Source organism: Oncorhynchus clarkii, chromosome 4 (genome assembly GCF_045791955.1).
Source record: "Oncorhynchus clarkii lewisi isolate Uvic-CL-2024 chromosome 4, UVic_Ocla_1.0, whole genome shotgun sequence".
Classification (NCBI taxonomy): Eukaryota; Metazoa; Chordata; class Actinopteri; order Salmoniformes; family Salmonidae; genus Oncorhynchus; species Oncorhynchus clarkii.
This window is the reverse complement of record NC_092150.1, coordinates 44,949,387-44,976,728: the sequence shown is the minus strand read 5'-3', so window position 1 is coordinate 44,976,728 and position 27,342 is coordinate 44,949,387. Positions and strand designations below refer to the sequence as shown.

The 27,342-nt window shown below is 43.9% G+C and overlaps 1 protein-coding gene across 5 annotated transcripts; it reads right to left on the bottom strand.

The window, feature by feature from the left end:
* Positions 1-469: 469 nt before the first annotated feature.
* LOC139406849 (major vault protein) lies at positions 470-25,431 on the bottom strand. 5 transcript variants are annotated; one of them, XM_071149935.1, is made up of 17 exons: positions 25,097-25,431; positions 18,548-18,717; positions 17,940-18,135; positions 16,080-16,203; positions 15,288-15,419; positions 15,047-15,141; positions 13,697-13,933; positions 13,379-13,504; positions 12,924-13,133; positions 10,482-10,717; positions 10,059-10,256; positions 9,744-9,888; positions 9,323-9,534; positions 8,524-8,640; positions 1,917-2,043; positions 1,541-1,729; positions 470-1,194 (listed from the first exon to the last, which is right to left on the bottom strand). In XM_071149935.1, the coding sequence occupies exons 2-17, from the start codon at positions 18,715-18,717 to the stop codon at positions 1,072-1,074; spliced, it is 2,637 nt and encodes an 878-aa protein (XP_071006036.1). In that variant the 5' UTR covers positions 25,097-25,431; the 3' UTR covers positions 470-1,071. The 5 variants fall into 5 exon arrangements, with proteins under 5 accessions (XP_071006036.1, XP_071006035.1, XP_071006037.1 ...); XM_071149934.1 differs by lacking the exon at positions 25,097-25,431 and adding an exon at positions 24,634-24,794; XM_071149936.1 differs by lacking the exon at positions 25,097-25,431 and adding an exon at positions 24,634-24,794 and having other exon boundaries at positions 12,924-13,130.
* Positions 25,432-27,342: the final 1,911 nt, after the last annotated feature.

The following is a 27,342-nucleotide window of genomic DNA, read 5'->3' as shown; positions in this document are numbered from 1 at the left end:
GACAGATTGTACACACGCACCCAACACAAACAGAAAATAAGAGTAAAATTACCTGTATGTAGTGGGTCTTGTTGCTCTTTGGACAAACAAAACATTTGATCACGTTATCAGCTACCTGCAACTAAACAACATTTTGTTCTACGTATTTTACATGGCCAAATATGCATTGGGATGGTCGGGAATAGACCAAATGGAGTAAAAATCTGTGCCAAGATATCCAGTGGTCTTCTAATAAAATGTAATCACTATAAAGTCATTGATTAAAAGGTGCAATCAGTAATATTTGTAATGTTCTCCAATGGTCATTTCAATTTATGATATACATTGATATGATAACTCTCAAATTGTGATACATTTCTCAAGCTCTGGCCATCCCTCAGCTTTATAGCAAACCAAGTGGCTTGGCTGCCATTTGGCTGAGAAGCCAATAGAAGATTGTGTAATAAATAAGTCAGACCAGAGCATGTATCTTAATGTTGTTTTTATTAGTCACTACTGCATGAGCTACAGACATAAGAGGTAGATGAAGAGTGGTGGTTATTGCAAAAATATGGTGTGTTCAAATGGATTGAGACACTTCATCCAGTGTGTGTGTATGTACAGACAGACCATGGATACAAACTGAAGCCTTGACATTTAAGGTTTCGGGGAAAAGCCATGCTTTCATTTCTTTGATAAATGGATCAACAAATGAATTCAATAAATTTGCATAAACCTCAGAAGCAGAACAAGGAAAGATTCCTTATTGTCCCCGATTATGGTTAGTATAGACATGCAACACATGGAGTGGGCAGCACTTTATAGGGCATTGACGGCACCAAACAGATGAGTAAAAAAAGCCATGTAAACCAAGGGGAATGTTCACTTGGACGTCTTTAGTCAGACACATCTATGTACACACACACTCACATCAGAATAATCGCCACCGTACACTCATACAGATCATATCCCTAATTGTCAGTTACTACATCAGACAAAAAACAACCAGAAATCCTACATCTGTAGGGGATGTTAGCAGACTGGACATTATTCTCTTATTGTCAACGTTCTCCTCCTTTTCTCTTCCCCCGCTCACTGGCCCTGGCTCTGAGAAAGAGCTCCCAGAAGGCCGTTGGCCGTGCTGAAGAGGTTGATGGGAGAAGAACCGTCTGTGATCAGGGTTGACTTCAAACCCAGAGACTGGAGCAGCTTGACCTGGGAGAGGGTGGGGGAGAAAGGGAGGGAGTGGGGAAAAGAGGGGAGCGAGGGACAGAAACAGAGATTATTGAGGTAATATGATCATTTATCCTTTACGTTATAACTGATTGAATAAGATCCTGTGTTCCAGTATCCTAAATGGCATTTTATAATGTCTTGTCTCGCCAATATAGCTAATTTAATTAAATTGAGATTGGGTGGGAGAAAGTCAGACCTGCTCAGTAAAACGTTAAAGATTGATTCTGACCTGAGCTTAAGGATTCTCCAGGTGCCATTTTTATTCAGGCAAATGTATTGTGTAGCACAAATATGACGGTATTATGGTATGTAAGGAATTATGTACCTGTAGCTCGGGGCCGGCTCTGGCCATCTCCTTCAGGGTGTCGGCGCCGATACTGTCCACCAGCTTTTTAAAGCGGTTGCTCTCTATCTCAGCCAGCTTCTGCTGTTTCTCCACTTCCAAACGATCCATTGCCGACTTATAGTTTAGCTCCTGCTCCCTCGCCTTGGACAGACGGTCCAGCTCGCCCTCCTGCACACAGAATTACAGGTCAGCTACACATAGTATGTGAACCTTTCAGCATTACACAATGTAGAACACCTTCAAACAACAGACCCCACACACACACTACTGGTTGTGTACCTTTAAGAATTATACAATGTAGAACACTTTCGACCATACACACGCAGCACACACAGCATAGTGAGAGGATACGTACAGCCTCAATCCGCTGGGCCTCAGCCTTCAGTTTAGCCTCGTTGACTGCCGCCTCTCCCTGGATACGGGCTGCCTCTGCTCTGGACTGGGCCTCTGCCTTGGCTGCCCCTGTACTCTCCACCGCCGCACTGCAACACAACGACACACCTTTAGATTTGGTATTTTGTCAGGATCCCCATTAGCTGTTGCAAAAGCAGCAGCTACTCTTCCTGGGCTCCACACAAAACATGACATAACACAGAGCATTAATAGACAACAGCTTCAGGACAGAACTACATTAAATAAAAAAATGTATTACAAAAAGGCACACACAGCCTACATATCAATACACACAAACCAGGTCAAATAGGGGAGAGGCGTTGTGCCGTGAGGTGCTGCTTTATCTGTTTTTTTTAAAACCAGGTTTACTTTTCACTTGAGCAATATGAGATGGAACGGAGATCCATGCAAAAATGGCTCGATATAATACTGTATGAGTTCCTGAATTTGGGGACAGTGAAAAGACCCCTGGTGGCATGTCTGGTGGGGTAAGTGTGGGTGTCAGAGTTGTATGTAAGTTGTTTGCATAGTCAACTTGGGATTTCCGACATTAACATTTCTTATAAAAATAAGTAGTGATGCAGGCAGTCTCTCCTCAACGTTTAGGCAAGAGAGACTGGCATGCATAGTATTTATATTAGCCCTCTGATTACAATGAATAGTAAAATGTGCTGCTCTGTTCTTGGCCAGCTGCAGCACTCGACTGGACAATAATCAAGAGAAGACTAAACTAGAGCCTACAGGACTTGCTTTTTGGAGTGTGGTGTAAAAAAAAGCAGAGTATCTCTTTATTACAGACAGACCTCTCCCCATCTTTACAACCATTGAATCTATATGTTGACCATGACCATTTACAATCTAAGGTAACGCCAAGTAATTTAGTCTCCTCAACTTGTTCAACAGCCACACCATTCATTACCAGATTCAGCTGAGGTCTAGAACTTAGGGAATGATTTGTACCAAATACAATGCTCTTAGTTTTAGAGATGGCTACCCATTCCAAAACATACTGCAACTCTAAGGGTTTCAGTGACTTCATTAGCTGTGGTTGCTGATGCGTATATGGTTGAATCATCAGCATACATGGACACACATGCTTTCTTTAATGCTAGTGGCAGGTCATTGGTAAAAAAAAATAGAAAAGAGTAGAGGGCCTAGAGAGCTGCCCTGCGGTACACAACACTTTACATGTTTGACATTAGAGAAGCTTCCATTAAAGAAAACCCTCTATAGCTCTGAATCCATGATATGGATTGAAAAGCCATTCACAAGTTTAACAGGTCATGGTCAATAATATCAAAGGCTACACTTAAATCTAACAGTACAGCTACCACACTCTTCTTATTATCAATTTCTTTCAACCAATCAGTCATTTGTGTCAGTGCAGTAGATGTTGAGTGCCCTTCTCTATAAGCATCCTGAAAGTCTGTTGTTAATTTGTTTATAGAGAAACAGCATTGCATTTGGTCAAAGTTTGCTAAGAGCTGGCAGCAAGCTTATAGGTCTGACGTTAGAAACAGTAAAGGCCGCTGTACCACTCTTGGGACTTCCCTCCAGCCCTGAGGACAAAAACATTCCCCTAAACTCAGATTAAAGATGACAGATGGCTATAGAGTTTTCAACCATACAGTTTTTCAATTCCAGCAATCCATATAGAGCCTTAAAAGTTCTACAGTCAGTTTCTTAACAGGTGCATTTTTAACAATAATTGGAAGAAGCAATTTCATCAAGTGCAGTGTCCGGATGCTCCTCATTAATCACAATCAGACAACAAATATTTTTTAACATCATCCACATAAGAGTCACAGCAAAATCTTTTGCATGATCTCTTATACACTATTTTAGGCCCAGCTGTTGGAACTTTGGCTTTCCTGGATATAGCCACGATGTTGTGATCACTTCATTTGATGGGTATACAGCTTTAGAACAAAGTTCTACAGTATTAGTAAAAAAATGTGATCGATACACGTGGATGATCTTGTTCCTGTAGTGTTTGTAAACACCCAGGTAGGTTGATTAATAACCTGAACCAGATTACAGGCACTGGTTACGGTGAGAAGTTTCCTCTTGAGCAGACATCTTGACGAAAACCAGTCCATATTCAGGTCACAAAGAAGGTAGACCTCTCTGTTTTACAACACATACACATTCGAGCATTTCACACACATCATTTAGATACTGACTGTTTGCACTTGGTGGCCTATAGCAACACCCCAAAAGAAAAGGCTTAAGATGTGCCAAGTGAACCTGCAACCACCACAACACTTCAATAACACTTGACATAAGATAAGGCCGTCATTATAAATGAGACTTTGTTCTTAACTGACTTGCCTAGTTAAATATATACACACACACACACACACACACACACACACTTGAAGTCGGACATTTACAAACACTTAGGTTGGAGTCATTAAAACTTGTTTTTCAACCACTCCACAAATTTCTTGTTAACAAACTATAGTTTTGGCAAGTTGGTTAGGACATCTACTTTGTGCATGACACAAGTAATTTTTCCAACAATTGTTATTTCACTGTATCACAATTCCAGTGGGTCAGAAGTTAAATACACTAAGTTGACTGTGCCTTTAAACTATGTCATGGCTTTAGAAGCTTCTGAGAGGCTAATTGACATAATTTGAGTGGATGTATTTCAAGGCCTACCGTCAAACTCAGTGCCTCTTTGCTTGACATCATGGGAAAAATCTAAAGAAATGAGCCAAGACCTCAGAAAAAAAATGTAGACCTCAAGTCTGGTTCATCCTTGGGAGCAATTTCCAAACGCCTGAAGGTACCACATTCATCTGTACAAACAATAGTACGCAAGTATAAACACCATGGGACCACGCAGCCGTCATACCACTCAGGAAGGAGATGCGTTCAGTCTCCCAGAGATGAACGTACTTTGGTGCAAAAAGTGCAAATCAATCCCAGAACAACAGCAAAGGACCTTGTGAAGATGCTGGAGGAAACGGGTACAAAAGTATCTATATCCACAGTAAAACGAGTCCTATATCGACATAACCTGAAAGGCCGCTCAGCCAGGAAGAAGCCACTGCTCCAAAACCGCCATAAAAAAGCCAGACTACGGTTTGCAACTGCACATGGGGACAAAGATTGTACTTTTTGGAGAAATGTCCTCTGGTCTGATGAAACAAAAAATAGAACTGTTTGACACCACCCCAACCGTGAAGCATCATGTTGTGGGGGGTGCTTTGCTGCAGGAGGAACTGGTGCACTTCAGAAAATTGATGGCATCATGAGGATCAAAAATTACGTGGATATATTGAAGCAACATCAAGACATCAGTCAGGAAGTTAAAGCTTGGGTCACAAATGGGTCTTCCAAATGGACAATGACCCCAAACACACTTCCAAAGTTGTGGCAAAATGGCTTAAGGACAACAAAGTCAAGGTATTGGAGTGGCCATCATAAAGCCCTGACCTCAATCCCATAGAAAATTTGTGGGCAGAACTGAAAAAGCATGTGTGAGCAAGGAGGCCTACAAACCTGACTCAGTTACACCATAAATCACTCTACTGTTATTGACATTTCATATTCTTAAAATAAAAGTGGTGATCCTAACTGACCAAAAACAGAGGATTTATACTAGGATTAAATGTCAGGAATTATGAAAAACTGAGTTTAAATGCATTTGGCTAAGGTGTATGTAAACTTCCGACTTCAACTGTGTGTATGTACGTATATATCTTGCAGCCTGCTGGCTCCACCCCAGAGCCTTATATGGACTTATTGCCCCAACAAGTGGATCATTAAGCCAGGGAGTACTGGGGGATAAAAGAGGGAGCGGCCTGCACAAAGGGGCAGAGAACAGAGAGTGAAGTGTGCGTGTGTGTTACGGAGAGTGAAGTGTGTGTTACGGAGAGTGAAGGATGTGTTATGGAGAGTGAAGTGTGTGTTATGGAGAGTGTGAGAAGAAAGATTTTATCCCCCTCCCTCGTGTACCGGACCGGATTGGCTGAGGACCTGAGTTTTAGGATTACTCCTGCAGAACGGAACAGACAACGAGAACAGATTGTGGACTGAAATAGTTTGTGAATTCCCCCCAATGTGCAAAACTCCCTAATAAACTCCCCATTTGCATAATTATGCTACTTGTGTGTGTTTGGTTATTGAACTTGGTGATGTGGAAACCCCACACCCTTGAGCCTGCTACATGGTGGAGAATGCGGGCACAAAAAAACCAAGCTCAATAACTAAAACAGACAGAGCACAATGGAAGCATTGGTGAAACAGCTGGTGGAGGCGAACATAGCACAGCAGGCTATGCATCGGGAACTGCTGGAGGAACAGCGTCAGCAGACAGCTCTCCTGCGATCTGAACTCGGCCAGGTGCCAGCCACCCAGGCCGGCATAGTGGCAGGCGCAGCAGTCTCTCATCCCAAACCCAGTAGGTTTATACTGAAGTTGACAGAGGCTGACGACATCGAGGCTTACTGTCAAGCCTTCGAGACAACAGCGGCTAGGGAGAAAAGGCCCCATGAGAAATGGGCCAGCCTGCGAGCACCCTTCCTGTCAGGAGCGGCACAGAAGAGCTATCAGGATCTGACGGCTGACCAGTCAACGCATTACAAGTGGCTGAAAAAGTCAATCCCGCGCTGGTATAGTTACACCTTGATTAGCAGGGCACAAAGATTCCATGATTGGGCGTATAATCCTACAGCGTCCACCCCGATCGTAAATGCATGATCTAATTAGCCAACTCTTGGCCAGCCCACCTGCTGAACCACTGACACCCATCGAGAAAGTGGTCATAGATCAATTTCTACGCTCTCTCCAATGTGTGTTGGTGTTGGTCCCCACCTCAGAATGTACGTTTTTGGCCCGATGGAATACGGAGTCCTTGAGAAAGTGGCTGAAGTTAACTATAAGGGTCAGACAGCCGGGGACGTAAGCATCTGACCCAGATTTACCATGTGAATTTTCAAAAGAAATGGAACAAATGATGTACTCTACTCCATTTCCCCGAAGAAGGCTACCACAGAGACCAAGCCGGCGGTGGTGTCACTGGGGGAGCAGCTGAGCACAGAAGCAGGAGCTGAGAGAGTTGGTCGGCCGGAACCAGGAAGTGTTCTCCGGTGAACCAGGACACACCGATCTGGTACAGCACAGCATCATCACCGAACCCGGGAAAAAGGTGAAGTTGAGACCCTACCGCATACCGGAAGCAAGGAGAGTAGCTGTCAGGACGGAGGTAAAAACGATGTTGAAAGCTGATATAATCGAAGAGTCGAATAGTGAGTGGTGCAGCCCCATAGCGTTGGTGCCAAAACCAGATGGCACCATTCGCTTCTGTAATGATTTTAGACAGGTAAATCTCGAAGTTAGACGCCTACCCCATGCCCCGAACTGATGAATTAATAGAATGGCTCAGGACCGCCCGATTTATCAGCACGCTCGACCTGACAAAGGGTTATAGGTACGTGCCCTTAGCTCCCGAGGTACGGGAGAAAACTGCTTTCGCCACCCCTGATGGGCTGTTCCATTACAAGAAGCTGCCCTTTGGGTTGCACGGGGCCCGGGCCACCTTCCAGAGGTTGATGGACCAAATTCTCCATCCCCATCGTGAGTACGCGGTGGCCTACATCGATGATATTGTGATCCATGGGAGCGAGTGGGAGACACATCTAAACCAGGTGAGGGCGGTACTGGCCTTACGGGAGGCGGGGCTAACAGCAAACCCAAAGAAATGTTGGCTCGGCCTGCTAGAGGCTGAGTAACCTGGGGTACACGACCGGGAGGGGATGTGTCAAATGCCAGGTGAAGAAAATGGAGGCAATTCAGGACTGGCCCCTCCCCAAGAAGAGATACACACGTTTGTGGGGTTGACTAGTTACAACCGGTTACGTGGTTATTGAAGGGAGATGTCTTGTGGCCGCGGCTCCACCCTAATCTTCCGGTGGTTGATCTTCAATTTCTCAGAGATCATTTCCCTCACTTTGTCCTCAGACTCAATCCAGGTCTCATGTGGAGATTTGGCAATTCCGTCCCGAACCATGTTATTCCACCTTGATTGTCCCTCCCTTATCAATCATTGTTATCATGGATTCACACACAGAACTGATGTAGTCTCTCAATGACTTACAGATTGCGGTCATCTTGCCTTTCTCCTGTTTCAACTCACCGAGCTGACCCTGGGAAAACGGCAAAATGTTCTTCAGGTCCTGGACCTCTCTGGTCAGGTTGTCCATTCTTTTATTAGTTGAATCCACCAATATTTGGACAAAACACATGAAGCGGGGGGAGGGAAAACTGATCCTAGATCTGTACCTAGGGGAAACTTCGCCACAGATCTAACCTCCGCATTCACACAACAGCTACATTATGTTAGGAACTCTGATCTAAAATGTTACTCGGTACAGCTTCGCATTCACACTACTAAGAACAGCATGATGCTAACGCTAGCCATGCCAATTCTAGCTCCTTGCCATAACATTTTTCCATCGGCAAAGCTAATGTGTTAGCGTTATGCTAATGATATCCCTCTGCCATTATATTTACCAAAAGCAATGCTAACGTGCATTAGTTTTAACAGCATCAATGGTCACCTGAGGGCCTCCAACTCCAACAGCTCTTTCCTGGTCCTCTCTGCCTCTGCCTGGTCTGTGATCCTCTGCCTCTCCAGACGACCACGCGCCTCCTGCTCGAGACGCTCTGCCTCATGGCTGCAGGGAGGGAAGGATGGAGGGAAGAGAGAAATACAAGGGGGGGTGGGGGTTAACGCTTACCAAACAGGCAAAAACACCTCAGTGTGTGTGTCTTTCTGGTGGAAGATAGCCTAGCAATTGAGAGTGTTGGGCCAGTAACAAGTTCAAATCCCTGAGCCAAACTAGGTGAAAAATTGGTCAATGTGCCCTTGAGCAAGGCACTTAACCCTAATTGCTGCTGTAAGCGTGCATGTATATATATATGCCATCGATCACATGACACCATTCATTCCTAGCGCATTGAAGCCAAATTAAGTCTTAAGATAGCGTCTCATGTGCAGCTTGAGCTACTCCAGGAAGTGAGTTGCAGGCTAGCTCAGTGTTGCCCAATCCCATGAAATAACTAAAACTGAAAGCAGACAGTGGTACTGCAGGCTGCCATTAGCAAATAAATTATTCTTTTAACTTTTTCTGTAATGAGATTTATATCTGTGGTATTAGAAGCAATTATTGGTACCATGATTGTCTTCAAATGATTCAAAACAAATTCAAAGATTGACATTTTTCCCATTCACTAGAATGGGGGGTGATCCTGTTTTATGCTTTCAATGCCTGCAGTACCACGGTTGGCCTTGAACATCGATGGCTTCAGAGGTGGCATTCGTTCTCCCCTGGTGCTCGTGTGTGTCATGTGTCCTACCGTGCGGCAGCCTCCTGGGAGTTGGTGGTGATCTCGATGGCCAGCTGGACACTCTTCTGCAGGGCGTCTCTGGTCCTCTGGTCCACCGGCTCCACTGACTGGATGTCCACACTGCTGATGACCAGACTGTTCTGGTGGAAGCGCAGGCTGGGACGCACTGCCAGCTTGTCATCAAAGCCAAACACAGAGGAGCAGATGATCCGGTTGGAGTTCTGTAGAGTGGATGGGGTTAAAGAAGAGGTTCAAGCGTGGGGGTGTTATTGTTGTCTTTGAATCAATTGGCACACGTTTCCCAAAGCGACGTATAGGCCGACCTAACTACGATAGCCAAGGGCTGGAGGCCATGTAGAATTAAAAAGTGTATAAAAAAATTTAAAAGCCAGAAAAGTGCAGATTTAGACGATTGAAGTGTGGGACGGACCTTGTGAAAGTCGTCAAACTGCACGGAGGCGACGGCTCCTCTGACGCGGGAGGCGATGGCTTTACAGGCGTCGCCCACAAAGTCAGGCACCGAGAACAGAGCCGCAGCCTGGGACGGGTCCGCAGGAGACTTCAGGTCAAAGTGCCTGAGTGAGTGAGAGAAAGAGAGAGAGAGAGAGAGGTAGAGATATTAAATACATCAGCTGGCCTACAGACTAGACTAAGGACACCAAATCACAGAGGATCCTCAAACACACACACACACACACACACACACACACACACGTCGTCGTCGTCCCCCACCCACAAACCCTACCAGTTGTAGCTGAGCTGCAGCTGCAGGCGTGCGTGGTCGGCCGTCTCTATGGTGATGATGTCAGTGAAGAAGTCCGGCCCCAGCAGCAGACACACGGCCTTGATGACGTTGGCCCTCTTGGGCTTGTCCCCTGACAGGGAAAGCACGGTGAACTGCTCATCAGGACCCAACATTACCATCTCTGGCCCAAACACCACCCTGAGAGAGGGGAGGGAGAGAGGACATGACAGGAGAGGGGGTGGGGAGAGAGAGGGAGGGCAAAAGGGAAAATGTAACACTAGGGGCCCAATGTTGCTCTGGTCAAAAGTAGTGCGCTATATAGGGAATAGGGTGCCATTTGGAATGCAGACCTGGGCTAGTATATGGGTTATTTCTGGATAGGGCCAGTGCCTCCACATCCGGCTGTCTGTCAGCCATGTTTACCTGGCCTTCTTCTCCCTGTAGTCGTAGACCTGCACGGCAGCGTTGTGGGGCACCCTGTAGGACACCACCTTGGTCTTGTCCCGGTCCTTCATCTCCACTTCCTTGCTGCGGTCCGAGCGGTCAGCCAGGGGGTCCTTTGTGGAGGCCAGGAGGGTCTCAACATTCTGAGGCAGATTCTTCGCCCACAGCTCCTCGTCCTGCGTCAGCATGTAGGTGTGGCCAATCACAGCACGGACCTAGAACCAGGCAGCCAATGGGGGAGAGAGATGATGAGGTGGGTGGGGATTTAAGGCTGAGAAATAAACAGGTGAATGGATTCCCTGGATTACTCGAATCAGGTGTTTTAGTGTACGTCCCAAATGGCCCCCCTACAGTTCATGGTGCACTATATCATAGGCACCCGAGCAATGGAGCAGGTGCAATCCCACTTTTTTTTACCAGAAAATTATCAATTGGGAATGTCATTTTCAATGATTAGTAATGTTTTGAGCTATTCTATATTAAAATACATATGCCGATGTCATATAATAATTAAAGCTGCAATATGTAACTTTTTGGGCGACCCGACCAAATTCACATAGAAGTGAGAGTTACAGATAGATCCGTCATTCTCACTAAAAGCAAGTCTAAGGGGTAGATCTGTTCCATGTGCACTACTTCTATGCTTCCTGTTAAGTTTTGTTTTTGAGTCTGACTTTCGATTTTGTACAACATTTTGGTTCAGTGCCGTTAGAAAACACTAGTTGCACCACTGGTGTTTAAAATGAATAAAATGTATTGTGTCGTACAGCAGGTCAGCCACCAGGGGGAGACTCGTCGACGACTGGTGACAGACAGTGTAAACATCACGAGGCGATGGCTCCATCTGCTGGACGTGCCAGGTCTCGACGGGTGCTCCGGCCAGGACTAATTGGGGCTGATTGGGAGTAATCACATTCTGCATTTGCATCATATTTTTCCCACATTAAAAATCGGTTAAAATGTTTTCATTCGGTTACAAAAGTAACAGTCCTGACGGAGCCCCATATGCATGCAGAATGTAGCCACTTTGCGGTTATAACCCGGAAGCCAGTGCAGCTGGTTGTTTTAATATTTTGCAGTAATTTATTTCGGGTTGGCATTTATTGAGATGGCTCATGTAATGGAAGCAGCTCTGCAGAATGGTCAATAGCTGGCAAAGCCACAAAGTCATAAAATCAGATTTGAAACATAACTCTAACCTTAACCACACTGCTAACCCCAACACCTTAAATGAAGACTAGGAAGCACATTTTTGTTCTAATGAATTTGAACGATAATAGTCCATTTTGACTATGCAGCTGACCCATCTAGCGGAAACCACTCAGTTCTGCTTCCAGGGCCAGACTCATTACAAAAATGTCAACCTGCGTAATTTATGCTGAATCTGGCAAAGGACTGTGTCAAAATGGTTGCGGACCTGTCAGCAGAACGTTTCAATTCAACAATGTTTTGCGTTGACTTTCCCCCAACCTAAACAAGGACTGCCCGCGAATTCTGAAACATTGTCTATGGCTGGCTTCAAAAAAATAATGCAATTAACAGAAGCGTACAGTAGGCCTACTTCAATGCAAAAGATGAACTGTTAAATTTGACTGTATATTATAAACCGCGGTGCCTATGGGATTGCAAAACTTGACATAAAGCCTATATCTATTTACTAGGTTCAATTAAGTGAGTGATGCACATGGTAATGTATGGCTACTTCAGGAATATGAACTCATCACAAGCCAGAAAAGGTGAGGAATTTATTCTGCAATGGTTATGAAAATAAAATAAATAGGAAGATTCCTATGTCTTAATTATTTTAGATTCAAAACATGTTTAAAATATTTTTGCTCTTCTCACTAACAGCAAATGGCTGAATTCTTGTTTATGCTTTCCTGCTTTTAATTTTCATAATTTCCCCCCATTTTCACTTAATTGCCAGCTTTCAGTACAATATTTCAACCACTAGTAGATGTGCATGCACATGGTCTAAAGTTTCCAGAGAGGTGAGCACATTCTCACATCGAAATTGTTTTAATATAAATGCCAACTTTTGTGTGAAAACTGGAGCACGCACATGTCGGGGTATATTTTGTACATAAGCACAGTTTATAAATGGAGGCCCCTGGTCCCCAAGACGTGGAGAGATACTGTCCACTAGGAGGAATGTGAGCGCCTATTACCATCTAGTTCAACCGTGAGCTACGGCTCTTAAGATGGTGGGTTCAATCCCAGTGCTAGGCACTTGTTTAAATTGTTTGTTTTAACAGCCCATCTCAAACCTTAACCAGTCGGAATTAATGCCAAAAATGTACTGTCAAGTTCTGTTTAACCTAGCCCTAACCTTATCAGTCAAAATGACTGCCTAAACTTAACGGTCGAGTTGCCATTTGGGACGTAGCCCGTCTTCAAACATTCAGCTGGGTAAAAACTCACCTTTCCTGTCTTGATGTCTCGGACATAGATCCCTTCGTTCTCGTCCAATGGGATGGCCTGTCGCCGTAGCATCACCTCCACGGCAGCCGGGGGGACGTACTCAATTGGTCCACGTAGCATCCAGCGGTCACCGGGGCGACGTTGGACTCCACCCCTCCGGGAGAGCTTGGCCCTCTCCTCCTCCTCCTCCTCCTCCTCTTCCTCCTCCTGCTGGCAGAGAGGAGAGGAGGAGGGAGAGAGAGAATGAGGGAGAGAGTAAAGGAGAGAGAGAAGGAGAGTGGGGGAAAATGAGAGAGAGAAAGAAAGAGAGTGTACATTGAATGGATTGTGTACCGGCCAAACCAGTCAGTCCTGTTAAGGATCGTTGTTGTATTTGACTAAGGTCCATTTGTTTCCCCTCCCAGCTGCATTTAAATTCTTCCACCATTCCCCCTCCCTCCCCCCTCTTTCCTCACCTCCTGTGTATCTTTGAAGGCCTCTACGGCCCTCAGCACCAGGCCCTCCTCCTCAGAGAGAATGTAAACATCCTGGGTGCCCTCCTCTAAGTGCTCCCCTGGTTGCAGGAAGAACGAACGCTCCCCCTGGGAGGAGGAGAGAGAGCAGTGTTAAATTAAAGCTAATTGGGGAAGTGACTAAAAACTACAAAAGGCAAATTAATAAACAAATGAAGTCACTGAACTTTCCTCGACAGTGTGTAAAACAGCAATGAGTGACTAAACAAACATTTGACCAAACAAAGGAGTGTAAGACAGCGCTCTCTTTCACAGTCTCACCTTGCACACCCTCTTCTGACCCAGCTGTGGTTTACCGTCTGGTCCCACCGGGTCCAGGATCACACAGTACTGACGGCTGCTCAGCGTGGTCACGTTGACCACTCCCACCACTTCCTCGGCAACAGACGGGATGTGTGCCTCCCGCTCCGCCATGGTAACGAGCCACTCTTCCCCAGTGCGCCGGTCCCGCCCCCCGGCGTCACGGAATGGCCGTATTGCTCGCACGTGCAGTGCTTTCTGAGAGTGAAAAGAAAAACCTGAATTTGTTTAGGCAGGTCCTACAAAACATCACAAGACTAATAACATGTATTTTCTAATGAATAGAAGAGCATATGGAGTTGAATTAGGCCTATGTTACGGGTCAGTGCAGCCCTGGCTGCGCCATTCAAATGAAATCAATAGTTCGTTATTTTGCTTATTTAAACAGACAAGACACACCTATCCGATCACAGTCAGACATTTTATAGTAAGAATGGATAATAATATAATAATGGAATATAATATAATATAACAGAATAATGGAATATAATGGAATATAACAGAATAAAATACAAATAATATTTTTCCCACGGGGATGTGTGGAACCGCTATTAATTTTTATTTTATTTAAGTTACATTTTGAAACATGCATTTTTTTTTTAAAAATCAACATTTCATCCCTTTCCTAACCTCACTCCACCTCGTTAGAAGCAGGCGTAGGATCTCATCTTCATCATGATACAGATAGAAAATAATATCCAATCCCATTTTCAAAAACACGAGAGTCTCATATTCATATTTCACAACCTCCGTGGGTTTTTGGAGTTGCTAATACGCAAGCAACATAATAGGCCTAATCTTGATTTAGGCTACATTGCATGCAAAAATATATATGAGATATACCACCTCCACTTATTTTCCCAGCCAGAAAAACAATTAAACAAATAGCCTATACAGATGGAAATTCAGTGAAACAAAATCACATTGATTTATTATCAGTCAGTGAAATAACAGGTTGTTGGTCAGGAATAGGCTTAGGCTACTAAACAACTGCGAGTGAAGAGCAAAATAATCCAACAGTTCAACTATTGGAGACCGCCAATCAAGAGGAGGGAGGGGGAGAACAAGAGATGGTGGATCAATCAAAAAATAAAATAAAGGGCAGGAGAGAGGAGGGGAAAAGAAAAGAGAGGGAGAGAAAGGAGGGAGGGGGAGTAAATGGTGAAGAGGGAGGCGAGAGAAGGAAGGTGAGTGATAGGTCAAAGAGAGGGAGAGAAAGGAGGAATGAGGAGTGATTGGTAAAGAGGGAGAGAGTGAAGGAGGGATGGGAGTGATAGATAAAGTGAGGGCGAGAGAGGAGGGCGTTGTTACCTTGTCAGTGAGGATGAAAGCGTTGACAATGTCGAGGACCTCCTCATGAGCCCCTGGTAGATACGCCCCCACCTTTCTCACCTGCCACTCCTCACCTGGACAAAACACACAGGGAATCACTCAGCTAGGTAGGTGTGTGTGTGTGTGCAAATCTGTGTATGATAGCGATACAACATCTGCTACTTTTGTGTACATACATTATATGCACAATAAAAAATATAAAATACAGTATGTGTCTCACCAGTGACCCTGCGGACGCCGCTCCTGTCCACGCCCTCCTTGCGCGCTCGGAGGCGGATGGCCTGGTTCTCTTTGATCACCATGGCCTTGATGGTCTCCAGCACTGCCACCTCCTTCCTGGGGATGTACGTCCCTATGGGGAGGATAGAGGTTAGGGGTCGGGGGTTAGAGAAGCATTATTAGGCAATCAGGCTGTGTTTGGAATCGGGTACTATATACTGTTTGGAATGTAAAAAAAAAAAGTATATTTGTCACATGCGCCAAATACATGTAGGTAGAGTTATTAATGTGACGATGCATAGATAATAACAGAGTAGCACCAGCAATGCAAATAGTCTGGGTAGCCATTTGATTAGATGTTCAGGAGTCTTATGGCTTGGGGGTAAAAGCTGTTTAGAAGCCTCTTGGACCTAGACTTGGCGCGCCGGTACCACTTGCCGTGCGGTAGCAGAGAGAACAGTCTATGACTAGGGTGGAATGTACTACGTTTCTTGCATACTACTTTCTTCTACTACTTGTTATTTTTTATTGAGATTTGTACTGCATTGTTGAGGGAGCTTGCAAGAAAGTATTTCACTGCACCTTTTATACCTGCTGTAAACTGTGTACGTGATGAATCCAATTGGATTTGACTTCAACAAGTCAAATTAGAAACAAATTGAAAGAGCACTAGTTATCTTGTTAAATCAATGCTCTGATTTGGTAAAAAAAAAAAATATTTATCAATATGATCCCTGTAAGGACTGAAGTAAATTGTAATAGATGTGTTAGGAGTGGTACCCAGAGAACTCACCTGGCCCTTCGAACAGCCACTCGTCTCCAGCCACCCTCTTCTCTCCTCCCACCTCCTCAAAGTCCAGCAGAGCCTGAAGGCGCAGGGCGGTGTCTGGGTAGACGATCTGCAGCACTGTCACGTGCTGGGAGATATATAGATATTATATATACACATACATGAAGTCAGAGGTTTGCATACACTTTGCTTGAAGTCATTAAAACCTGTTTTTCAACCACTCCACAAATTTCTTGTTACTAACAAACTATAGTTTTGGCAAGTCCATTAGGACATCTACTTTGTGTATGACACAAGTCATTTTTCCAAAAATTGTTACCAGACAGATTATTTCACTTATAATTCACTGTATCACAATGGGTGGGTCAGAAGTTTACATACACTAAGTTGACTGTTCCTTTAAACAGCTTGGAAAATTCCAGAAAATGATGTCATGGCTTTAGAAGCTTCTGACAGGCTAAATGATATCATTTGAGTCAATTGGAGATGTACCTGTGGATGCATTTCAAGGCCTACAAACTCAGTGCCTCTTTGCTTGACATCATGGGAAAATCAAAAGAAATCAGCTAAGACCTCAGAAAAAAAATGGTGGACCTTCACAAGTCTGGTTCATCTTTGGGAGCAATTTCATAACCTGAAAGGCCACTCAGCAAGGAAGAAGCCACTGCTCCAAAACTGCCATAAAAAAGCCAGACTACGGTTTGCAACTGCACATGGGGACAAAGATTGTACTTTTTGGAGAAATGTCCTCTGGTCTGACGAAACAAAAATAGAACTGTTTGGCCATAATCACCATTGTTACGTTTGGAGGAAAAAGGGGGAGACTTGCAAGCCAAAGAACACCCTCCCAACCGTGAAGCACGGGAGTGGCAGCATCATGTTGTGGGGGGTGCTTTGATGCAGGAGGGACTGGTGCACTTCACAAAATAGATGGCATCATGAGGAACCAAAATTATGTGGATATATTGAAGCAACATCAAGACATCAGTCAGGAAGTTAAAGCTTGGTCTTCCAAATGAACAATGACCCCAAGCATACTTCCAAAGTTGTGGCAAAATGGCTTAAGGACAACAAAGTCAAGGTATTGGAGTGGCCATCACAAAGCCCTGACCTCAAACCTATAAAAAAAAAAATGTGTGGGCAGAACTGAAAAAGCGTGTGCGAGCAAGGAGGCCTTACACACCTGACTCAGTTACTCCAGCTCTGTCAGGAGGAATGGGCCAAAATTCACCCAACTTATTGTGGGAAGCTTGTGGAAGGCTACCCGAAACGTTTGACCCAAGTTAAACAATTTAAAGGAAATGCTACCAAATACTAATTGAGTGTATGTAAACTTCTGACCCTCTGGGAATGTGATGAAAGAAATGAAAGCTGAAATAAATAATTCTCTACAATTATTCTGACATTTCACATTCTTGAAAGAAAGCGGTGATCCTAACTGACCTAAAACGGGATTTTTACTAGGATTAAATGTCAGGAATTGTGAACAACTGAGTTTAAATGTATTCGGCTAAGGTTTATGTAAACTTCCGACTTCAACTGTACATATTAAAAAAAGAGATTAACACCCATGTAATAAGAATTGCTTCAACTCTCCAAACTTCTAATGCCTAGGCTTTAACTCTGCAGACTAACACAGTGTAGCATGCAGGAGAACCAGGTTAGCACCCAGATCCCAGACAGTTATATTATCTTTCAAAGTGAATGCCTACGCTTTAGCTCAATGGGATTGTAATGGAGGTGGTTCAGTGAACCACACCTGTGTGCTGAGCAATCCCTGCACCGAGACCTGAAGACTTGCATTAGCTGCCTGCACTGCTAACACCTAGGCTTTAGCGCTGACGTCTAACAAACAGACCGTACCTGCTGGATCTCCTCTCCAGGGTAGAGGGGGAAGGGGTCCTGGGTGAGCCGGATCTCCAGGTCGGCATGGCGAAGCTTGGCCTGTCCTGATTGGTCGAAGAGCACCTGTCCGTGGTCGTCGCGAGCAACGGGGTTGAGAACCACGCAGTAGTGGCGAGGAGGGACCATGGTCATTCGCACAGGGGAGAACAGTACTCTGGGAAGGAGGACACAACACAGTCACCTACTGACTGAAATACTAGTCTACACAGATACTGTACATACTGAGTGTAAACGTGTTTGTACATGGCATATGTTGACTAACCTAAACCTGTAAAGAAACATCTAGAATGCACCACATGTGTATGCATGTGTGAGTAATCATATGTTTAAACCAGCCACAGAGGAGCACATATGGATTTAATCTGGGTAAAAGATGCCATTATAAATGTGATATTTGGCAACATTCAAAGTGTGCTGTCAAACATTGTGTGACGCTGTAACCACAGCTTGTTTGGCGTCAGTAGGCTTAGAAGAAACCAACCAACCGCACTTGTAATTAGGTAATTACACGCAGACCTTATCAGATAAATGACAGATAAACGCACCAACACACACACACTCCTCACCTCTCATTGTCCTGTCTGATGTAGGTGAGCGGTCCAATCTCCACACGGGCGATATTGGTGTTTTGGTCCAGGACATGGATGTAGTGGTGGGGCGGGACACGGATGATTGACGCATCTACCAGCCCCTCAAATTTCATCCCGCCTGAGCTCCCGCCATTCATGGATATCATCTGGAATGGCCGGAGTGGAAAGGGTTAATGGGTATATTCAGTGATGTGAAATGTTCCGAAATATAATTAATAGAGCTGGCACGATTTCCTATTCTATCTGACAGATAATCATATATCTGTTCTACACAATACTTGTCTATCTGAAAAGTTCGGTAATGTTATGTCCTCCAGAACAGGCCCCTGAAGTAGCGTGCCCTACTGCCTAAAGGCGACGCTGGCCATGTTCGAGAGGATCAAAACCGTGAAGGTCAATTGTGACGGACTGACCTACAAATAATATTGAGCAGTTAATTATGATGCAAGGTTATTTGTATGTCAGTCCGTTTCGACACACCTTTAAAGTCGACTGCAATGTCGAACACGCCCACTGACCTCCTGACTCATTGGGTGGATCTCAATCTCCCCGTCCGACTGTAGCCATCTTACCGTAAGTGGAATGCACTGACTGCAAGTTCCTCTGGATGTGTCTGTTAAATGCCCAAAATGTAAAATGTTTCTCCCTTTCTTGCCTCTTTTCTTTCGGTGATTCTGATCTGAAGGAGTTGACCATGTGAAAGCTGATCCCCCATTAGGAATCCATTATCTAGCTCTCCTCTCAAGCAGCTTCTCTCTCTGCTATTTTGAAACACTTGTGTAAGAACATGTGCCAAGAATTTGATTGGCTCCAAGCCTACTTCTGGACTAAAAAGATGTCCAATAGAGAAGTGCCTTTCAGTCCAGGACAAGGCATACTGTCACCTGTGCTTAGTGGTGTAAAGTACTTAAGTAAAAATACTTTAAAAGTACTACTTAAGTCATTTTGGGGGGATATCTGTATTATGTTTTTATAATACACTGCTCAAAAAAATAAAAGGGAACACTAAAATAACACATCCTAGATCTGAATGAATGAAATATTCTTATTAAATACTTTTTTTCTTTACATAGTTGAATGTGCTGACAACAGAATCACACAAAAATTATCAATGGAAATCAAATTTATCAACCCATGGAGGTCTGGATTTGGAGTCACACTCAAAATTAAAGTGGAAAACCACACTACAGGCTGATCCAACTTTGATGTAATGTCCTTAAAACAAGTCAAAATGAGGCTCAGTAGTGTGTGTGGCCTCCACGTGCCTGTATGACCTCCCTACAACGCCTGGGCATGCTCCTGATGAGGTGGCGGATGGTATGCTGAGGGATCTCCTCCCAGACCTGGACTAAAGCATCCGCCAACTCCTGGACAGTCTGTGGTGCAACGTGGCGTTGGTGGATGGAGCGAGACATGATGTCCCAGATGTGCTCAATTGGATTCAGGTCTGGGGAACGGGCAGGCCAGTCCATAGCATCAATGCCTTCCTCTTGCAGGAACTGCTGACACACTCCAGCCACATGAGGTCTAGCATTGTCTTGCATTAGGAGGAACCCAGGGCCAACCGCACCAGCATATGGTCTCACAAGGGGGCTGAGGATCTCATCTCGGTACCTAATGGCAGTCAGGCTACCTCTGGCGAGCACATGGAGGGCTGTGCGGCCCCCCAAAGAAATGCCACCCCACACCATGACTGACCCACCGCCAAACCGGTCATGCTGGAGGATGTTGCAGGCAGAAGAACGTTCTCCACAGAGTCTCCAGACTTTGTCACGTCTGTCACATGTGCTCAGTGTGAACCTGCTTTCATCTGTGAAGAGCACAGGGCGCCAGTGGCGAATTTGCCAATCTTGGTGTTCTCTGGCAAATGCCAAACGTCCTGCACGGTGTTGGGCTGTAAGCACAAACCCGACCTGTGGACGTCCGGCCCTCATGGAGTCTGTTTCTGACCGTTTGAGCAGACACATGCACATTTGTGGCCTGCTAGAGGTCATTTTGCAGGGCTCTGGCAGTGCTCCTCCTTGCACAAAGGCGGAGGTAGCGGTCCTGCTGCTGGGTTGTTGCCCTCCTACGGCCTCCTCCACGTCTCCTGATGTACTGGCCTGTCTCCTGGTAGTGCCTCCATGCTCTGGACACTACGCTGACAGACACAGCAAACCTTCTTGCCACAGCTCGCATTGATGTGCCATCCTGGACGAGCTGCACTACCTGAGCCACTTGTGTGGGTTGTAGACTCCGTCTCATGCTACCACTAGAGTGAAAGCACCGCCAGCATTCAAAAGTGACCAAAACATCAGCCAGGAAGCATAGGAACTGAGGAGTGGTCTGTGGTCACCACCTGCAGAACCACTCCTTTATTGGTGGTGTCTTGCTAATTGCCTATAATTTCCACCTGTTGTCTATTCCATTTGCACAACAGCATGTGAAATTTATTGTCAATCAGTGTTGCTTCCTAAGTGGACAGTTTGATTTCACAGAAGTGTGATTGACTTGGAGTTACATTGTGTTGTTTAAGTGTTCCCTTTATTTTTTTGAGCAGTGTACATCTACTTCACTTATATTCTTAAATAAAATAATGTACTTCTTACACCATACATATTCCCTGTCACCCAAAAGTGCATTTTGAATGCTTAGCATGAGAGGATCATTGTCCAATTCACACACACGTATCAAGAGAACATCCCTGGTCATCCCTACTGCCTCTGATCTGTCGGACTCACTAAACACACATGCTTTGTTTGTAAATGATGCCCGAGTGTTGGAGTGTGCCCCTGGTGACAGAAACAATAAAAAATGGTGCCATCTGATTTGCTTAATATACGGAAGTTGAAATAATTTACACTTAAGTATACTTCAGCAAGTACATTTGATACTTAAGTATATTTAAAACCAAATAATTTTACTCAAGTGGTATTTTACTGGGTAACTTTAACTTTTACTTGAGTAATCTCTATGAAGGCATCTTTATTTTTACTCAAGTATGACAATTGGGTACTTTTTCCACCACTGTCTGCATTCAGGGTACTATTCTTTATGCTGTCCTAGAGTGTATGCTATAACTAAAGAGAAAATATTCCCATTAGACAGTGTCCTTTGACACGTTCAGACATTTGTGGGAGCAAATACACCTGACAAATGACGCAAACTGGCCAGACCAGGTAACAGGTACACAATGGGGGCTAAAGAGAACAAAAACTAAAGTACAACATGTCTCTTTTGATATGACAAACCTATGGACACTCCCACCATGTACACACACACCTGTCATTTACACAAATCTGAGCCAAACATGACAAATCGGTCATACAGGCACACCTTTCACAAACCGGCACGCCCAATACTATTGCTATTTCACTATACATTCCAGTGCCTCCACCCACTCAATAACTATCAAGCAAGAGGGACAGTACACATACAGTGGGGCAAAAAAGTATTTAGTCAGCCACCAATTGTGCAAGTTCTCCCACTTAAAAAGATGAGAGGCCTGTAATTTTCATCATAGGTACACTTCAACTATGACAGACAAAATGAGAAAAAAAATCCAGAAAATCACATTGTAGGATTTTTAATGAATTTATTTGCAAATTATGGTGGAAAATAAGTATTTGGTCACCTACAAACAAGAAAGATTTCTGGCTATCACAGACCTGTAACTTCTTCTTTAAGAGGCTCCTCTGTCCTCCACTTGTTACCTGTATTAATGGCACATATTTGAACTTGTTATCAGAATAAAAGACACCTGTCCACAACCTCAAACAGTCACACTCCAAACTCCACTATGGCCAAGACCAAAGAGCTGTCAAAGGACACCAGAAACAAAATTGTAGACCTGCACCAGGCTGGGAAGACGGAATCTGTTACTTTGGTCCCAGCTCTCTTCAGGTCATTCACTAGGTCCCCCCGTGTGGTTCTGGGATTTTTGCTCACCGTTCTTGTGATCATTTTGACCCCACAATGTGATTTTCTTTCTCATTTTGTCTGTCATAGTTGAAGTGTACCTATGGTGAAAATTACAGGCCTCTCATGTTAAGTGGAAGAACTTGCACAATTGGTGGCTGACTAAATATTTTTTTGCCCCGCTGTAGCTAATGTATTATAACGTGTACATTGAGTTCAAGTAATTATAAGGTGTGCGCTGTGTACTGTACTAGGTGTGAAGGTAAGGTGTGAAGGTACAGTACAGCAACCATCGTCACCCACACCATCTCACAGCGCACAATCCCATCCATGACACCAAAAGCACATATGGTACACAAAATGTCAAGTGTAAGTGTTGGTTAAGGGAAGTTAGTGGCAGTGGACGCATAAATTCTGGCCTAATGACAATGGCTAAATGTCATTACACTTTTTTGTTGTTGTGTAACGCATGTCTCTTTCCATTCACCACTGTTTGGAGGCTGGAAATATGTTTTGAGTGGACGAATGTGTGCGTGTAGTAAAGGAGCTCATCGACGTGATTGTTTGACAATCGGATGACAACATGACTGGTTGTGTTTATGTCACAGTCAAAGGTAATACATTTTAAAAGTTAAATGACAAATCTTTACGACTAGGCCCACAGAGATCCTATTGAACTAATCGGGATTCTATATGCAACTCTGACTCGGCACATACGCAAGCTTGTGCACACATACTGTAGGACGGTGTGTCAAACTTTGTGTGCTGCTTTTTTTGGCCAGGTCTTTCTTGTTAAAGGGATTCTTTGGATCCCAATGGTGCTCCCGAGTGGCGCGGCAGTCTAAGGCACTGCATCGAAGTGCTAGAGGTGTCACCACAGACCCTGGTTCAATTCCAGGCTGTATCACAACCAGCTGTGATTGCGAGTCCCATAAGGCAGCACACAATTGGCCCAGCATTGTCTGGGTTTGGCCGGGGTAGGCCGTAATTGTAAATAAGAATGTGTTCTTAACGGACTTGCCTAGTTAAATAAAATAAAACTGCTAAAATAAATATGTCCTAGTTTTTGGACTGTAGGGGGGTGTGGTTATGTTTGTGCATTCTTGAGCGTAAGAGATAGTGCTTCCTGTTGAAGTGGCTTTAACAAAACAAAAAATCTAGAAAAGGTGTGACATAAATTGCAATTATTGCTTATGCTCCAAACCTCATCTGCCATGTGAAGTTTGCTGTCTCCACAGCAACATGTCTGGCATTGATAATGCCCTGTGTTTGAGAGGAAGAAATACATATGTAAGAGTGCGTGTCTACAAAATAAATCTCCCTTTTAAACTTAGATTTTACCTAAGCCAGACATTCAACTTCCAGACCACAGAAAAGTTAGCCTGCCCATTGAACACCACAGTGGAAACTATAAGGTTCCAGAAAGAGTCACAGAGCATAACATTCATCTCTGTTGCTTAGAGGCAGGAAGGAACCAAATAGATATAGCATTTACTATCAGTGGTGTAGGAGATATGGACATAATAAAGTTTCTTTGAGGGGGCAAAGTGCATCCGTTTTACAGTGAGCTCAGTACCAGGTGATTTGGGTGTTTCCATATAGAATTAGGAAATAGAACACAAAACATTATAGTAAAGGCTAGTTCCAATACTTTAACAGTACATTATTCAGTCCTCACTGATCCAGGCCCGGTTTCCCAAAATCATCTTAAGGCTAAATGTATCGATGAACATAGCCTTAAGATGTTTTTGTGAAAAAACGGGCTCTGTGTTTCCTCGTATTGCGGTGACTAATCAACTCCAAGGAAGGATGATGCATTTTCATTTGGAAGAGTAGTCCCGTTCTAGGCGTTTTATTAGCAACTTTTTAAATGTCTTGGAGCAGATTCCAGAAGTTGCGATAGTAAATGTAAACCATCGACCAAGTTGAGGTGTAAATGTTGTTTTTTTTAAGTTGAAAGAGCAATCTGTGAACAATCTTTTTCACTTCCACAACCAATCGTCATACAAATCAACCTTGTAATTTCTTAAAGTAGAAGGTTACTAGTGCACTATCGGAGCTTTAAGGCAATCCACATTTATTAGGTCTACTTTATTGCCACTATTCAATGCACTTTAGAATGGCAACCAACTAATCTAGAGTTGGTAGCTATGATAATTTCTTACCTTTGTTGAATAATTGGGCAGATTCTTCTCCTAGCTTGGCAGAATCAAATGGTCAATGCGCTTCTCTTTTATTTTGCTGTTAATACAATGTGGTTGGTGGGCGTGCCGTCATTAGTTACTACAGCCACAAAGTCATAAACCCCACCTATTTCTACAATTTCTCTTCATTAAAATGTGATTTGAACCTAACTCCTAACCTAACTCCTAACCTTCAAGTTCATACGTTTATGCCGAAGGCAAGCCAAAAATATTTTTTATGATACAGACAGTTTGACTTTGTGTCTGGGCTATCTAATGGAAACCATGCGGAAGCAATCCCGGAAGAACGATTACAAGTGACGTGGTTTACTGGACGACAGCTGTTATTTGATCTTAATTTAACTAGGCAAGTCAGTTAAGAACAAATTCTTAATAACAACGACGATCTACCAGGGAACAGTGGGTTATGTGAACATATTCTTACCTTGTCAGCTCGGAGATTCGATCCAGCAACCTTTCAGTTTCTGGGCCAACGTTCTAACCACTAGGCTACCTGCCGCCCCATTCATATATGTACTAGATACACTTGTAGTGTTTAGTTCCTTTGCTCTAGGAGCCTATTGACGCAGTACTGCCATTATTTTTTTAAAATATAAAAACCGCGTTCAAGTGCTAGTCGGAACCAGGAAAGTCAGAAATGTCGCAGCACGTGTATAACTAGAAACAGTTAATAAATCTGAAATATTCTAAATTCCGACTGGCACATGAACGCGGCATAACCCTGTGGTACTACTGCAGTTTCTTTCTTACGTCATCCGTGGAGGATTTCCTCTAACGCGCCACCAATGCACTCAGTTTAAAATGCATCACTGTCAACAATTTGCTGCAACTTCGAAATGGTTTGTTTTGTTTGATTTAGGCTATTCGTTTTTTTTTCTATTTCTCAAAACGTCTTAACTTTCCAGTCAATCTGCAAATCTGTGGCCTATAAACATCAGATATATGCAATACAATCTAAATGATATCAAAAACAAAAGAGCTGCTTAAAAACAAGAATTGAAAACACCTAAAAAATAACTACATTTGTAACTACACATTTACAGGTGCTCTCTGTTTAGGCTGCTAATGAAGGCGCCATGGCAACTACAATGCTGTGGAAAAGTATTTGCCCCTTCCTGATTTCTTATTTTTTTGCACATTTGTCACACTTAAATGTTTCAGATCATCAAACAAATGTTAATATTACACAAAGATAACCCAAGTAAACTAAATGCAGTTTTTAAGTGATGATTTGATTTATTAAGGGAAAAAAGCTTATCGAACCTTCATGGCCCTATGTGACAGAGTAATTGCCCCCTAAACCTAATAAATAACTGGTTGTGGCACCCTCAGCAGCAACAACTGCAATCAAAAGTTTGCGATAACTGGCAATGAGTTTTTAACATCGCTGTGGAGGAATTTGGCCCACTCTTCTTTGCAGAATTGTTTTAATTCAGCCAGATTGGAGGGTTTTCGAGCATGAACCGCCTTTTTAAGGTCACACCACAGCACTGTATATAATTGTGTGATGATGGTGTCTATTCCACAAATGACCACCTGCTAAATCTATGACATTAAAATGTCCTATTTACTCTTTTCCATCTGACTGCCTCATCAGCCCAGACAGGGAAATTATACATTTGATCTCCATCATAAAAAGCATCTAGACATTATCTCACATTTCTTTTAGACTAACTAATTTGTTTCAATATTCAAATTCGATCTCCAATTGTCCCATAGTAATGAACATGAAGGGGTTGGGATAAGAGAGGTATTTGTGTTTCTCAGCCAGTCAAAATCATGAATCAGCTGGCATACATTGTATGGATATATACAAATAAATGGCAATTGAAAAAAGGTAAAACGAAAAGAAGTGCAGCTAAACTCAGCAAAAAAAGAAACGTCCCTTTTTTAGGACCCTGTCTTTCAAAGATCATTTGTAAAAATCCAAATAACTTCACAGATCTTCATTGTAAAGGGTTTAAACACTGTTTTCCATGCTTGTTCAATGAACCATAAACAATTAAGGAACATGCATCTGTGTAACGGTTGTTAAGACACTAACAGCTTACAGACGATAGACAATTAAGGTCACAGTTATGAAAACTTAGGACCCTAAAGAGGCCTTTCTACTGACTCTGAAAAACTCATCTGCGTGAACGTGCCTTAGGTATGCTGCAAGGAGGCATGAGGACTGCAGATGTGGCCAGGGCAATAAATTGCAATGTCCGTACTGTGAGACGCCTAAGACAGCGCTACAGGGAGACAGGACGGACAGCTGATCGTCCTCGCAGTGGCAGACCACGTGTAACAACACCTGCACAGGATCGGTACATCCGAACATCACACCTGCGGGACAGGTACAGGATGGCAACAACTGCCCGAGTTACACCAGGAACGCACAATCCCTCCATCAGTGCTCAGACTGTCTGCAATAGGCTGAGAGAGGCTGGACTGAGGGCTTGTAGGCAGCTCCTCACCAGACATCACCGGCAACAACGTCGCCTATGGGAACAAACCCACCGTCTCTGGACCAGACAAGACTAGCAAAAAGTGCTCTTCACTGACGAGTCGTGGTTTTGTCTCACCAGGGGTGATGGTCAGATTCGCGTTTATTGTCAAAGGAATGAGCGTTACACCGAGGCCTGTATACTGGAGCGGGATCGATTTGGAGGTGGAGGGTCCGTCATG

Bases quoted from the DNA above. Each gene is read 5' to 3' on its own strand.
- LOC139406849 (XM_071149935.1), bottom strand. From the start codon at position 18,717: ATGATATCCATGAATGGCGGGAGCTCAGGCGGGATGAAATTTGAGGGG. The intron at 16,204-17,939 runs GTACGGTCTGTT...TATATCTCCCAG, and splicing joins CTGGAGAGGAGATCCAGCAG to CACGTGACAGTGCTGCAGAT. The intron at 9,889-10,058 runs GTAGGGTTTGTG...TCACTCACTCAG, and splicing joins CTGCAGCTCAGCTACAACTG to GCACTTTGACCTGAAGTCTC.